The sequence below is a fragment of the Budorcas taxicolor genome, chromosome 14 (genome assembly GCF_023091745.1).
Source record: "Budorcas taxicolor isolate Tak-1 chromosome 14, Takin1.1, whole genome shotgun sequence".
NCBI lineage: Eukaryota > Metazoa > Chordata > Mammalia > Artiodactyla > Bovidae > Budorcas > Budorcas taxicolor.
This window is the reverse complement of record NC_068923.1, coordinates 46872933-46886621: the sequence shown is the minus strand read 5'-3', so window position 1 is coordinate 46886621 and position 13689 is coordinate 46872933. Positions and strand designations below refer to the sequence as shown.

At 39.2% G+C, this 13689-nt stretch overlaps 1 protein-coding gene across 1 annotated transcript in view; it reads left to right on the top strand.

Annotated features, from left to right (window-relative positions):
• Positions 1 to 13689, top strand: part of SLCO5A1 (solute carrier organic anion transporter family member 5A1) — a 142625-nt gene that overhangs the window by 81009 nt on the left and 47927 nt on the right. Inside the window, exon 4 of the mRNA XM_052651859.1 lies at positions 4783 to 4947. Within this exon, the coding sequence (XP_052507819.1) occupies positions 4783 to 4947 (165 nt within the window). The remainder of the gene's footprint in view (positions 1 to 4782; positions 4948 to 13689) is intronic.

Here is a 13689-nt window from a genome sequence, read left to right as displayed (position 1 = left end):
GCTTAGTTGTCCTGCAGCATGTGGGATCTTAGTTCCTTGACCAGGAATTGCATCCGGGTCCCCTGCATTGGAAGATGATTTCTTAATCACTGGACTACCAGGGAAATCCCTCCATCATTCTTTTTACCGCATGTTTGATTTCATGATGACACAGTTATAAATGACACCACGAAACTTATCTTAAAAAAAAGAAACTTATCTAAGATATATTAGCATAGAAATTAATATTTGGCTGCAAATTGATAGATCCAGCAGCTTCTTTGCTAACTTTGCTTTTGAAACTTTGTCTTTGTAAAATAATTTTGAATTATAATAAAAGCCACAGAAATAGCACACAGAACTCCTGGGTTCCCTGAGCCCCAATTCCCCAATTGTTAATGTTTCTGACCTATTTGTGAAGTTACTGACCCCTAGTACTTCAGTGTTTCCTAAGTCAAGGATACTCTACTGCAGGGCAGTACTCTACAGGGCAGTCATGGGAATCAGGAAATTAACATTCATCCAGTGCTACCATCTAGACCGTAGGCTCCATTCAAATTTTGCCTGTTATCCCTACATTGCCCTTAATGTCCAAACCAATCCTCTGTCACAGATTGTATTAATATTTAGTTGTGATGTGTTTTGGTCCGTCAATTTGGATCAGTTTCTCATCTACCCTAATATTTTATGAACTTGATCTTTTGAAAAATTGTAAGGCAGTAACTTTATAGAATTTGGGTTTGATGATGTTGCCTCCTGATCTATGCTCGTTTGTAGACACAGAAAGGATGCCATCTCAGTGTCATCACAGAAGCCACACAATGTTAATCTGCCCTGTTACCAGTTGTGTAAACTTTCCTATCTTGAATGGGATTGGATCTCCCAGGCCTCTGCACTCCAAAATTACCAAGTATATTGCATGTATAAATCAATAAATAAATTATAGATACTCTGTGAGAAAGTACTTTGAGGTGGTATAAAGACAGTTGGGGCTTCCCTGGTAGCTCAGCTGGTAAAGAATCTGCCTGCAGTGCAGGAGACCCTGGTTTGATTCCAGGGTTGGGAAGATCCTCTGGAGAAGGGATAAGCTACCTACTCCAGTATTCATGGGCTTTCCTGATGGTTCACATGGTAAAGAATCTGCCTGCCATGCAGGAGACCTTGGTTCAATCCCTGGGTTGGGAAGATCCTCTGTAGGGGAGGGTATGACTACCCACTCCAGTATTCTTGCTTGGAGAAGCCCATGGACAGGAACCGAAGGTCGCAGAGTCAGACACGACTGAGCAACTGAGTACAAATACAGTTGATCCTTGTTATTTGTGGTAGTTTTGTTTTGTAAAGTTGTGGTAAACACTGTGTTAGAGAATGCTGAAGCATTGCTCTGGGGGAAATACGGGTTAACTTCGCATCACAATATAATCATCAATCAATATATAACCTTGTGTTTCTGTTGAAAGACACCTTATTTAATATAGGTTGTTGATTCATTAATATTGAACCCACAGCCAATAGTATAACTCATGCCTGAAGGAAGCTGATTCCATCCAGTTGGTGATGGACAGGGAAGCCTGGCATGCTGCAGTCCATGGGGTAGCAAAGAGTCTTTCAGTCGGAGCCACTGAACTGAACTGAACTGAATTGATGGAAGCTTATGTAACACATGAATTAATAATTTCTCCAAGGACTTTGGGGTGGCTCAGTGATAAAGAATCTGCCTGCCAAGCAGGAGACTCTGTTTCAGTCCCTGGGTCAGGAAATTGCCTTGAAGAAGGAAATGGCAACCCATTTCAGTATTGCCTAGGAAAGCCTGTGGACAGAGGAGCCTGCAGTCCATGGAGTCACAAGAGTCGGACATGACTTAGCAACTAAAAGGCCAACTGCCAAGGACTTCTGGATCCTTTTACTGGCAAGTGGCATTTAGAAACCAAGAACTGGGTGCTAGATGGGTTCATTGCTACCAGTGTGTCGTTACTTCTGTCTTGTTAACACACACACACACACACACACATCTATTATCTATCATATCTGTCTATCTATCTGTTTAGATAATGAGCCCCACCAGCCAAAGACAGTCCTGGAGATCTGCACCCCCCACCCGCGTCACCTGCTGCAGGACATGTAGTTTGAAAGTCTAGTTTGAACAATAGGGGAGGAGGAAGGTGGAAGAAAAAAGGAAACTAGCTTAGAGTTGTTCAGAGTCTGAATGTTTGCTAAATTCTTAAGTAATAGGTTTTTTTTTTTAAATAAAAGAAGAGAGAAAAACATAACATGTATTTTTAGTTAGCTTTGAAATTAGAAGGCTATTTTATCATGCTAAATGGGTATACAAGAAAAACCAGTTTTTCTTACAAAAAACTAGTATCTTAAAATATTCATGTTATACATATGTTATCTTCTTGGGTTTGCAAGTTTTATTGTATATTTTCCCAGATGTTTTAGATTCAACACGTTGGCTTTTAATTTACCAGCTAGCTTAATTTGAATCTTTAAATGTCCATGGGAAAATCTTCTTAACTTTCTAATTTTTAATTCTGGAGATGGCATTTTGATTTGCAGTATTTATAAGAGAATACTGGATAATTTTATGAAATATTTTATATTTTTTCTGGTGTGTTTATGTTAAAAAATAAAGTATGCATCTTAATTTTACTTTTAAAGTACTTATTTAAACTTTAAGTAATTAAATTATGATATAGAACATTAAAATCAGTTTGCACTTCAAAATGATAATAAACAGTCTTGACTAACTCTTAAATTCTAGTGAATAGGCTATGAATTATAGCTTTAATAATGCTGTTGCTGGTTAGTAGCTTCAGTTGTGTCCGACTCTGTGCAACCCCATGGGCTGTAGCCCACCAGGCTCCTCTGACCATGTTATTCTCCAGGCAAGAATACTGGAGTGTGTTGCCATGCCCTCCTCCAGGGGATCTTCCCGACTCAGGGATTGAACGTGGATCTCCTGCATTGCAGGAGATTCTTTACCATTGAGCCATCAGGGAAACTTTAATAATGGCTGTTGCTTAATTTTTAGGAAATTATTTTATTATGTTGTAGCATAAGGAGATAACTGTTCTAATAACTGAGAGACTCTGTATCTCAAAAGTAAGGCAGCATACCTTTTCTATGAAGATGTATAAAGATCATGCACATGTGGGTTAACTCACATTACAAATATGCAAAAAATACAAAAGCATACACTCAAGAATCTTCTCTTGTTTCTCTTTCCCAGTCTTACTCCTGTTTACATAATTTCTCGGTATTATATATATTGAAAAGTATACATTCAACCATATGTAAACACATTGTTTTCATTTGTTTTTACTTAAATATTTACACACACACACACACACACACACACACACACACACACACGCATGTATATGGGCTTCCCAGGTGGCGCTAGTAGTAGAGAGAACCTGACTGCCAATGCATGAGATGCAAGAGATGCAGGTTCAATCCGAGTCCAGAAGATAATCTGGAGAAAGGAATGGTCACCCACTCTAGTATTCTAGCCTGGAAAATACTATGGACAGACGAGCCTGGCGGACTGCCGTCCAAAGAGTCACAAAGAGTCGGACTCGACTGAAGCAACTTAGCACGCAAGCACGAATGTATATGTATATTTTTGTACAGCTTGCTTTTTTCATTAGTGAAAATATTTTTTGGAGTTCCTTTCATGGCAGTACACCAAGCTCTATTTCATTTTTAACTACTCCATAGTATTTCATTACATGACTGTGCCCTAGTTTATTTAAATGTTTCCCACTAATGGACATTTGGGGTTTCCCTGGTGGCTCAGACAGTAAAGAATCCTGCAATGCAGGAGACCTGAGTCTGATCGCTGGGTCAGGAAGATCTCCTGGAGAAGGAAATGGCAACCCACTCCAGTATTCCTGCCTGGGAAATCCCATGGAGAGAGGAGCCTGCCGAGCTGCGGTCCGTGGGGTCACAACTGAGTAACTAACATCACCAACCCAACACCATTGATGGACATTTAGTTTTTTCTCCTAAATTTTTGCTTTTATAAACCATGCTGCAATGAAACTGAACATGCATCTTGAAGCATATATGTGACAGTTTTTGTGAAAGAAATGCCTAGATTCAAGTGAGACTTTTCTCTTTTTCTTGAGAGGCAGCTGGACAGGTACAGAGCCCCACCTCTGGGCTGTCCGGCTCCTTCAGATATCATTTCCTCAATCCAAAGTCCCTGAAAGTATCTGACTTGGTGACCTTATCTCTTCTACCCTTCTAATTGTATTATTTCCTGTTTCTTAATGAGACGGGAAGAACAGATGTCCAATAGCATGTACCAGTTCCTCTGCTGTGGGCGTTTGCCATGTCAGGCCAGAGAGCTAGCATCTCAGAAGTGCATTTACTCAGAGAAGTGTTAGTTGGGCGAAACAAAAACTGTTAATTGAGGGCTATATTGCAGGTACTTTACACATTTAATAGTCTTCAGGGTCTTAACAAAGATTAACATTGTTTAATCAATAAAAAAAAATGCGGTTCATTTATTCTAAGCAGTTTTTGAAACAGAAGTCATAGGTTGCCTCCTTCTTAGAAGGATATTTGTGTATGGGTATGTTTTTAGCTTCTTTGTTAAATTTCGTTATCCTAGTTGAACAATTAAAAAAAAAAAAACACCCGAGTCTATTTAATAAAGGGGACGAATTCTAATCATTCATCAGGTTTTCCTGTATTGCTGAATGGCTATTTCCAGTTCATTTCAAAAGCAGTTCAATTTTCTTTTTCTTTTCCATCCCTTGTTTATAACATTCATTTGTCATTTTTGTCATTTTGTAGACCTACCAAGAGCAGCTGTCAGGATCTTAAGCAACATGACATTCCTTTTTGTGAGTTTGTCATACACAGCTGAGAGTGCCATTGTAACTGCTTTCATTACCTTCATCCCCAAGTTCATCGAGTCACAGTTTGGTATTCCAGCTTCCAATGCCAGCATCTACACTGGTAAGGCACTGCCATTAGAACTCCTTGAAACCATGATCATTTTTTGACCACTAAACTAAAATGCAATGAGTGAAGACAAAGTTCGTTCTAACATTAAACTGTTAAAATTCAAGTTCATGAACAGCAACCTTCCCCCTTCAGATTTTAGGAGGTGGAAGTCTTTGAATGTTTTCTCTTTGATTCAGATTGTGTTACTGTGTGACATTTTTACCAGCTGTGTTTTGGAAAAGGGAGAACTTTTCATACTTGTGTTTTTAAGATTCTCAGTTTGAAAGAATAAAATAGGCAAAGTGTTCAAACTTAAACCTGAACAAATCTTTTTTATGGGTTGACATGAGTCTGACAATGTTCAATTGAAAAAATTTGATAATCTGAAATAGAGATCAATTTCATGGTATCAGGATTTTCTCTTCCTAAATGTGAGCAGATTTTAATTCTATTACTGGAGGTACTTGAAGTTAGAAAGGAAATCTATAAATTTTGTCTCAGGTGATGTTTTATGTTTGAGGAAATTGATTTTTAGAAGATTTTGGTACAGGGACCCATAGCATCCAGTGATCAGAGCTTTCTTCTCACAGTAAATTGGGTTCTCAGTAATGTGGGAACATGAATTCTCAGATATTGGGATTTTCAGTGTATTATACCATAGAATATTCTGGGTATTTTCTTAGTGGTTTCAAAGGTGATCAAATAACTGTACCTAAGGCTTTATTTGTTAATAAAGTGCATTTAAGCAGTTAAGTGGAGAATTGCAAGAACTTTACTGATGGCCTTGGCTCCCACTTTCTCCTCCATGTCCACATTCAAACCCAGGAAGCTTGGATTAAATTAACAAACAGAATTATATTATTTGTAGAAAGAGCAGTTGACTTGAATTATTTGAGTAATCATTTTGTTCCATATTTCACTTTGCCAATAAAAAGACATGCATATTGAGTTGTAGGCCCATCATAACAAATCTTTTTATAAAGAGTATACTTCTTTGGACCTTGTAATTGTCACCTATAATTTTTTTTTCTGTTGGTTTTAAAGAAATATATGTTTTCCTTACATTAGGGTAAAATTTATAGATTACATTGTAATTTGGTTTTCAGATATCCTGAACATCGCATTTCTAGTTTAATTCCTACTCTAACTCTGGGGGCTGTAGTCCATAGAGTTGCAAAGAGTTGGACACTACCAAAGTGACTGAGCACACCTTCATCCTTTGTCTTAAAAAAAGAAAATTGATTAATTATTGGCTGTGTTGGGTCTTTGTCACAGTATGGTTGGGCTTAATTGCCCCAGGGCATGTGGGATCTCAGTTCCCTGACCAGGGATTGAACCCATGTCCCCTACAATGGAAGCTGGATTCTTAGCCACTGGACCACCAGGGAAATCCCTACACTAACCTTTGTTGAGCAACAATTCTTGCATAGGGAAACCATGAGTGGTCTCGTAGTTAGATCTGAAGCTATGTAACTGTCGAATGTAATCTCAGCATTTCCTACTCTGTATTTAAATATTAAAGGTGTTACTGGAAAGAAGGTTCATAGTCAAATAAATTTAGGGCTTGCTGAATTAAAATACTACAGAGTTCTTTGCTGTTGGACTTTCCATAACCCTAAGAACCCTTGGAGGAGGAAAATGGCAACTCCAGTATTTTTGCCTGGGAAATCCCAAGGGGGAGCCTGGTGGGCTACAGTCTATGGGGTTGCAAAAGAGTCAGACTTGACTTAGCAATTACACAACAGCAGTATACCAATGTGCATTGTGAACTCCCAAAGGAGGGTTCCGAGTATGGTCTCTCCCACATTTATTTGACCATGGAATCTGGCTTTTTTTTTTTTTTTTTAAAGGCATTCATTCTCATGAACAGTGTTTCCCAGGGCACATGTCAGAAAATTCTAGTGAGGAGGGAGCAGAGATGTCTAGATCATCCCATTTGCCTCCAGATGGACCATTTTGATCTCAAGGTCTCCTGGGCAGTGGTCCAGTGATGAGCTGGGTTGGAACTGATGCATGTTGAGTGTATATTGACCAAGGCCATCTCTTAATTACTGGTCCAGTCAGAGACTAGATAGATAACTTCTGTGGAGAAATAGAATAAAGGGGGTGTTTGGTTGCAGAGTTCCACAGTGGTATGTGGTCAAGGCAGTGGTCACTGGATGTGACCACCTGGGTAAAGAGGGTATAAGAACTAAATCATGAAATTTGTTCATCCTGTGTTTTAACATCTGGGTTAAAGGAGCAGTATCACACTGTGCCAGTGCCACTCTGGTTTCATCAACAGCAAGTTTTTTTTTTATCCTTACCAATGCAGTTTATACAGTGTTTGGTAGTCTTTGGTATTTTGATAAAAGGCCTTTCATTTCTAGCTCACATACTTTTTCCTTCCTTTCCAGACAGATAAAAAATAATAATAGTTAAGAAAGTCTCCTGGAGAAGGGAATGGCAACCCACTCCAGTATTCTTGCCCGGGAAATCCCATGGACAGAGGAGCCTGGCGGGCTTCAGTCCATAGTGGTCATAAGACTGAGTATTAACTTCTGCACTTTCAAGAGATACTCTGATTAAGAATAGTGGATGGCTTGTCATTACAATATGGCTAAACAGGGCTGAAAATTCTTTTTAAAACTCACCTTGACTTTTTAAATTTGTAAGGATTGAATCCTTCTTACTCTCCAAGCAGAGATCTGTATTTTTTAAGAACTTGTTAAATGTTTTGTATTTAAATCCCTTTCTATGCATATAAGTAACTTGGAGAATGAAGAAATGTATCTGAAGGTGAATCTAAAAGTAGTTTTAATTTCTCCTCTGACAAAGTTTTCGAGTTAAAGTTCTTTTTTCATTAAAAAAAATTCCTCGCCCCCTCCATAGCAGTTTGTTTTGTTGTGTTATATGGTGGAGGTGAGGCTCCATACATGTATCAAAAGACTGGCTTTTGCTCACTTGCCCCTTTGCATAGTCATTGAGCACTCTGAGTACTATGGCACTGTGCTCTGTATGTGTGTGTGTGTGTGTGTTAGCAGGTAGGGGGAAATAAAAAGACTCAAACTTGAACCTTAAGTTTCTTATAGATCTGGGAAGAGAGAGAGAGTGAGCTTATGAAGTAAGTTTAGACAAAGCTGCTTAAATAAATCAGTGGAAGCTGTGGGTTAGTGTGAGTTGCGTTTCATGGAGGAGAAATGGCTTTAACCAGGCTTTATTTATTTATTTGGCTGCGCTTAGTCTTCACTGGTGCACGGGCTTTTCTTTAACTGCAGCAAGCGGGAGCTGCTTGCTTGCAAGCAGGCACTACTCTCTGCTCATAGTGCCTGGGCCTCTCATTGCAGGGCTTCTCTTGTTGCAGAGCATGGGCTCTGGGGCACCAGGGCTTCAGCAGTTGTGGCTCCTTGGCTCTAGAGCCCAGGCTCAGTAGTTGTGATACACCGGCTCCTCGGCATGTAGGATTCTGGACCAGGGATTGAGCCCGAGTCTGCTTCACTGGCTGTTGGACTCTTTACTACTGAAGCTCCACCCGCTACCCCCCCCCCACCCCCCCCCACCCCCCCCCCCCCCCCCCCCGCCCACTGCGGCAGGGCAATGGTGGTATCTAAGGTGGCTAATACCTTTACCCTCATGCTGCTAATTCACTGACTTTAGGCTGTCAAGTGTTTCTCTCTGGGTATGTTTCTAATCTAGAAAACAATAATTTGGACTGGAATGAATTTGATGACTTCTTCCTGCTCCAGAATCTTAGATGAAATAATTTTCCCAAGGCCACATGTACCAAATAAACTTATTCTTACATTCCTGTAGAGTCATGTGATTTTCTTACAAGGGAAATAGTTAATAAGCAATTCATCACTGGGGTATTTTTAGTAATGTTGCATCACCACAAACTTTGGCTATGTCCAGCATCCTTTGATCTCTTTTTCTTTGCTGTGGGCAACCAGAGGTAGTTCATGGATTTCTCTTGGAATTCCATCTGTCACTTCATTCAGTGCATGATTTTAGCCACGTCACTTAACTGCTCTGTCTCAGTTTCTCATTTGTAAAATGTGAGCGATCCTCTCCCAAACCTACTAACAGAAGTTCAATGAGATAATGATATCTTAAATAATTTGGCATACAGTCATAGATGGTCAGTAAAACCTTTGCATGTTGTAAGATCCTGTTGAATTTAAATCCCCATTGAAGAGTTTTGTTAGATTTTCTGATTTGAAACAAACTTTCTGTTAGTCTAATTTAGAGTAGCAATTCGAAGGCATTTTGTTAAATCTCATCTGGTAAGAGGAGTAATACATTCAAATGAAATTATATGGAGTGACTATTTTCAGTCTTGATCATAGGAATAAAGTGGCAGAAACCTTCTAGGGCAGGAGATGGGCAGAAGATGCTGAGGAGGGAAATTCATGGTGTAATGCATCATGAATCCATTTTCCTATCTCTGTCTCTCAGTCTCTCTCTCTCTCTTCTTTCTCTGTCTCTCTCTCTCTTTTTCTTAATATTTATTTTTATTTCTTGGCTGTGCTGGATCTCAGCTGTGGCTTGCAGGATCTAGTTACCTGACCAGAGCTCTAACCGAGGCCCCCTGCAATGGGAGCTTGGAGTCTTAGCCACTGAACCACCAGGGAAGTCTTTCTGTCTCTCTCTGAATTTCTCTAAATCAATTTACCAAATGACCAGCCTCCTGTTTGGCCAGTTCTCCAAGTGACCGTTATTTCTTTTGTGATTCGTTAGCTTTATTTACCTGGAGAAGGAAATGGCCACCCACTCCAGTGTTGTTGCCTGGAGAATCCCAGGGACGGGGGAGCCTGGTGGGCTTCTGTCTATGGGGTCACATAGAGTCGGACATGACTGAAGCAACTTAGCAGCAGCAGCAACAGAATCAAAAATTTTATTCTAGCAAATTTGTATAGTGACCAGTAAATTTAAGAAAACATAGTGAATGCATGGCTTTTTATATGTTTGTTGTGCTTTAATCCACTGCAGTCATTATTCTTTTTGATGTTCCAATTGTGCAGTCCTTGGCCTCTGGGAGCCCCTTCAAGTTAGCATCTGTATATCCTTTGGAACAACCTCAGTAGTCTTTATGGTTTTCTGCCCTAGACCTGGGATCAGTCACACTTCTCCAAGGAGTCCTTGTTCCTTTTAGAATAAATGATCTTTGGAGGTCACCCTCTGAGCACTGGGGTGATCATTGTTACAAGTTGTTGTTTGTAGGCCTTTTGTTTTTTAAATAAAAAGAGGAAAGCAAATTATGAAGTTATGTGATATTTCTGCTTCAGTTGTTAAGAATACAAGTTGACACTTCTTTGATACATCTTTTTGCTCTAGTATTGAAAATTTTTCTTCCTAATGACTTTTACATATTACTTTATCCATATGTGTATGTGTGTGAGCATGAGTTTGAGTATAATGGTTTCAAATCATCTATCAGTATTGTTATCATGAAATATGACACAGTTTTAGGTGTCTCTGTGGTTCTTTCTGTCCATAGGCTATCTGTTAGGGATTTGCAAAATACTGTGGCCTAAAGTTATTTGAAATAATTCCTCTCTGTTTGGTTATGGCCACAACCTGATATGCTGTGGAAATTATTTGCTTTAATTTGTTTTTAGTTTTTTAGGATTTCTTTATTTTTTCATTTGTAAATAAAACAATTTATTTTAATTTTTTTTAATTGGCTGAAAGCTGCTTTACAGTTTTGTGTTGGTTTCTGCCATAGAACAATGAGAATCAGTCATAATTATATATATATAGCATCCCTCCCTCCCCTCCCCTCATCCCGCCTCTCTCGGGCATCATTGAGCACCAGACTGGGCTCCTTGTGTTATTTAGCAGCTTCCCACTAGCTATCTGTTTTACACATGATTGTGTGTATATGTCAATACTACTTTCCCAATTCGTCCTACCCTCTCCTTTCCTCACTATGCCCACAAGTCTGTTCTCTACTAGGTTCATCAGTACCATTTTTCTAGATTCCATATATATGCATAAATGGCAACCCACTCCAGTTGTTTTACCTAGAGAATCCCACGGATAGAGAAGCCTGATGGGCTGCAGTCCATCATGGAGTCGCAAAAAGTTTGACAGGACTGAGTGACTAATACTATTTTTTTTTCTATTTTTTGATTTTTAAGTTAAATTTGGTTTTTTAAATTATGGAAGACATTTATATGATTTGAAAGTCAAAACAATACAACGAAGGACATTCAGAAAAGCTTCTTCTATGGGTCTGACACTGTGCCAGTTGCTGGAAACACTATGATGAGAACACAGAGGGATCCCACCCTCAAGGACCTTACCGTCTAGTGACCCCAATGGGCTGCTTGTGTTCCCAGACAAGTTCCTTAATTTTTATGAGAGTTACAGGTTGTGATGATTAAATGAGGGCATGTAGATGGTGTTCTTAGCACTGTGGCTGGGAAGTAGCTGTTAGTAATAACTGCAGTGCCCACTTTATGAGGGCTTCCCAGGTGGCACAGCAGTCAAGAATCCGCTTGCCAGTGCAGAAGATGCAAGGGACTCTGGTTCGATCCCTGGACCAGGAATGTCCCCTGGAGTAGGAAATGGCTCTAGTATTCTCACTTTGAAAATTCCATGGACAGAGGAGCCCGGTGGGCTACAGTCCATGGGTTAGCAAAAGAGTCAGACACAACTTATCGACTAAACAAAAACAACAACAAATGGTAACCTCTTCAGTCCTCAGTCTCATCTTTGGAATAAGGGGTTTAATTAGGCCACCTTTCACCAAAGAGCAACTGACTGACACCCCAGTGTCTCCTCTACACAAAGTCCTCTGATCTTTGTGAGCAACTTCTTTTTCTAGGCATTCAAGCTAGTGTCTTGCCATTTCACTTTGGATGTATGTAATATCTTTTCCTGGCGCTTTAAATTTCTTTTATAGATATACTGATTTTTTTTCTTCCTTTGGTACTTGTGACAGAACTGATGTTGAATTGCCATGCTTTTTGCTCTTTTTTGGAGGGACTGTCAAAGAGTAAGGTAGGTTGATGATTAAATTTCTCCTTTTAAAAACTCCAGACATTTTTACTGAGTGTGGTCCTGTAAAAGTTCATACCCTGCTGAAGTGAGGTGATCCCTACCCACTTTGTAGTGAGTCAACATCTTAGAAGAGAAAGGTGATGGATTTTGGAGTCATAGGTATGGGTTCAAGACCTGCCTCTGCTATTTATTCACCATGTAACCTTGGGTGAGTTAACTAATTTCTCTAGCCTCAGTTTTACTAGCTGCGAATCATAGCTATTTAATAGCTGGTGTAATCACAGCTATTTAACTGGGCTTTTTGAAATTTTAAAAAGTTTAAAAGTGACTTACTAAGTGTAAAGAGCAACATAAATATTAATAATGAGAACAACCCTGGATTTCATCTCCATTTACCAAGTATTTCATTCTCCACAATAGGACAGGAGAACCAGGATTGTCATTATTTTAATATGTATTTATTTGGCTCTGTTGGGTCTTAGCTGTGGCACATGGGCATTTTGCTGTGGTGTATGGGTTACTCTAGCTGTGGCTTGAAAACTCCAGAGCACGTGGGCTCAGCAGCTGTGACTCGTGGGCTTAGATGCCCCATTGCATGTGGGATCTTAGTTCCCCGACCAAGGATCAAACCTATGTCCCCTGCACTGGAAGGTGGATTCTTAACCACTGAACTACCAGAGAAGTCCCAGAACCAGGATTATTACTGAAAAAGATGAGGAGGAGAGGAAAGTAGAGGCTGGAGTATAATATTACTTGTTTTGTTGATAGATAAATAAAAGGTACAGGCACTAATTGAAGGATTCATGGCCTCATTGGTAGTGACAAACTGGGGCTGGAGACAAACTGTCCTAACACCCAGCTCTTGCCCAATTTCTCATTTCCTCTGAGATGCTGCAAACTTGTAAAAGGCATGTCCAGACCTAGTGAATATCTTGGCCCTTAAGTATAACCAGAATATAGTTACTACCACACAGACAGGAAATAACTTACTCTCTTCAACTAAACAATGAGACATGTGCTTTGACATTATTAGAAGTTGGAGTAATGTTCTTTTGTAACCTGAACCATCTCATCATGGACCACAGAAAATTTGTTTTGCTGCTGGGTTCAACTTCCCGTTATGGCATCTTTCCATTGGCCATAGGGTAGAACATGGGCTCACTTACATTTATTACTATTAGATAGATTAGATTTCAGGCTAATGGTTAATTTTTTTCAAGTCATTGTATTGAAATTTTTGTTATATCTCTGTTTGCAATAAAGATGACCATAATTCCTGTTGGTTGTTTGATTTAAAAAGATATTTAAAAACATTATAGGTGCATACTTATCTTACCTGAACAAGGAATAATTCGTGTATAGTTGTTTTGTGTACAGTAGGTCAATATTATTTTGTTCCATCTTTCCTAAATTTTCTTGAAATATATTCTATGGATATACCAAACCCTTTTGGAAATGCAGCTGAATTTGGTGGACTTGTTCGGTTACGGAGCAGCTGTGTAAATGTCCATATCCTTCGATAAAATTTTCCAGTAGAACATCTGTTTTTGTGACATTAAAAATTTTTTGTTATTGTTCTTTTTTCAACCTTGTTCTTAGAGATAGTTATTCATGTAATCAATGGGTTTATAGCCGTAGTTACAAGATATATATTGTATATATATCAGCAAACTGTCAATTTGTACTTAACTTTTGTTTTTTGAATGAAGTCATTAACTTCACTGGGCAAAGCATTCTACACAATAACTGAAGATTTTTAGGGAGTATGAT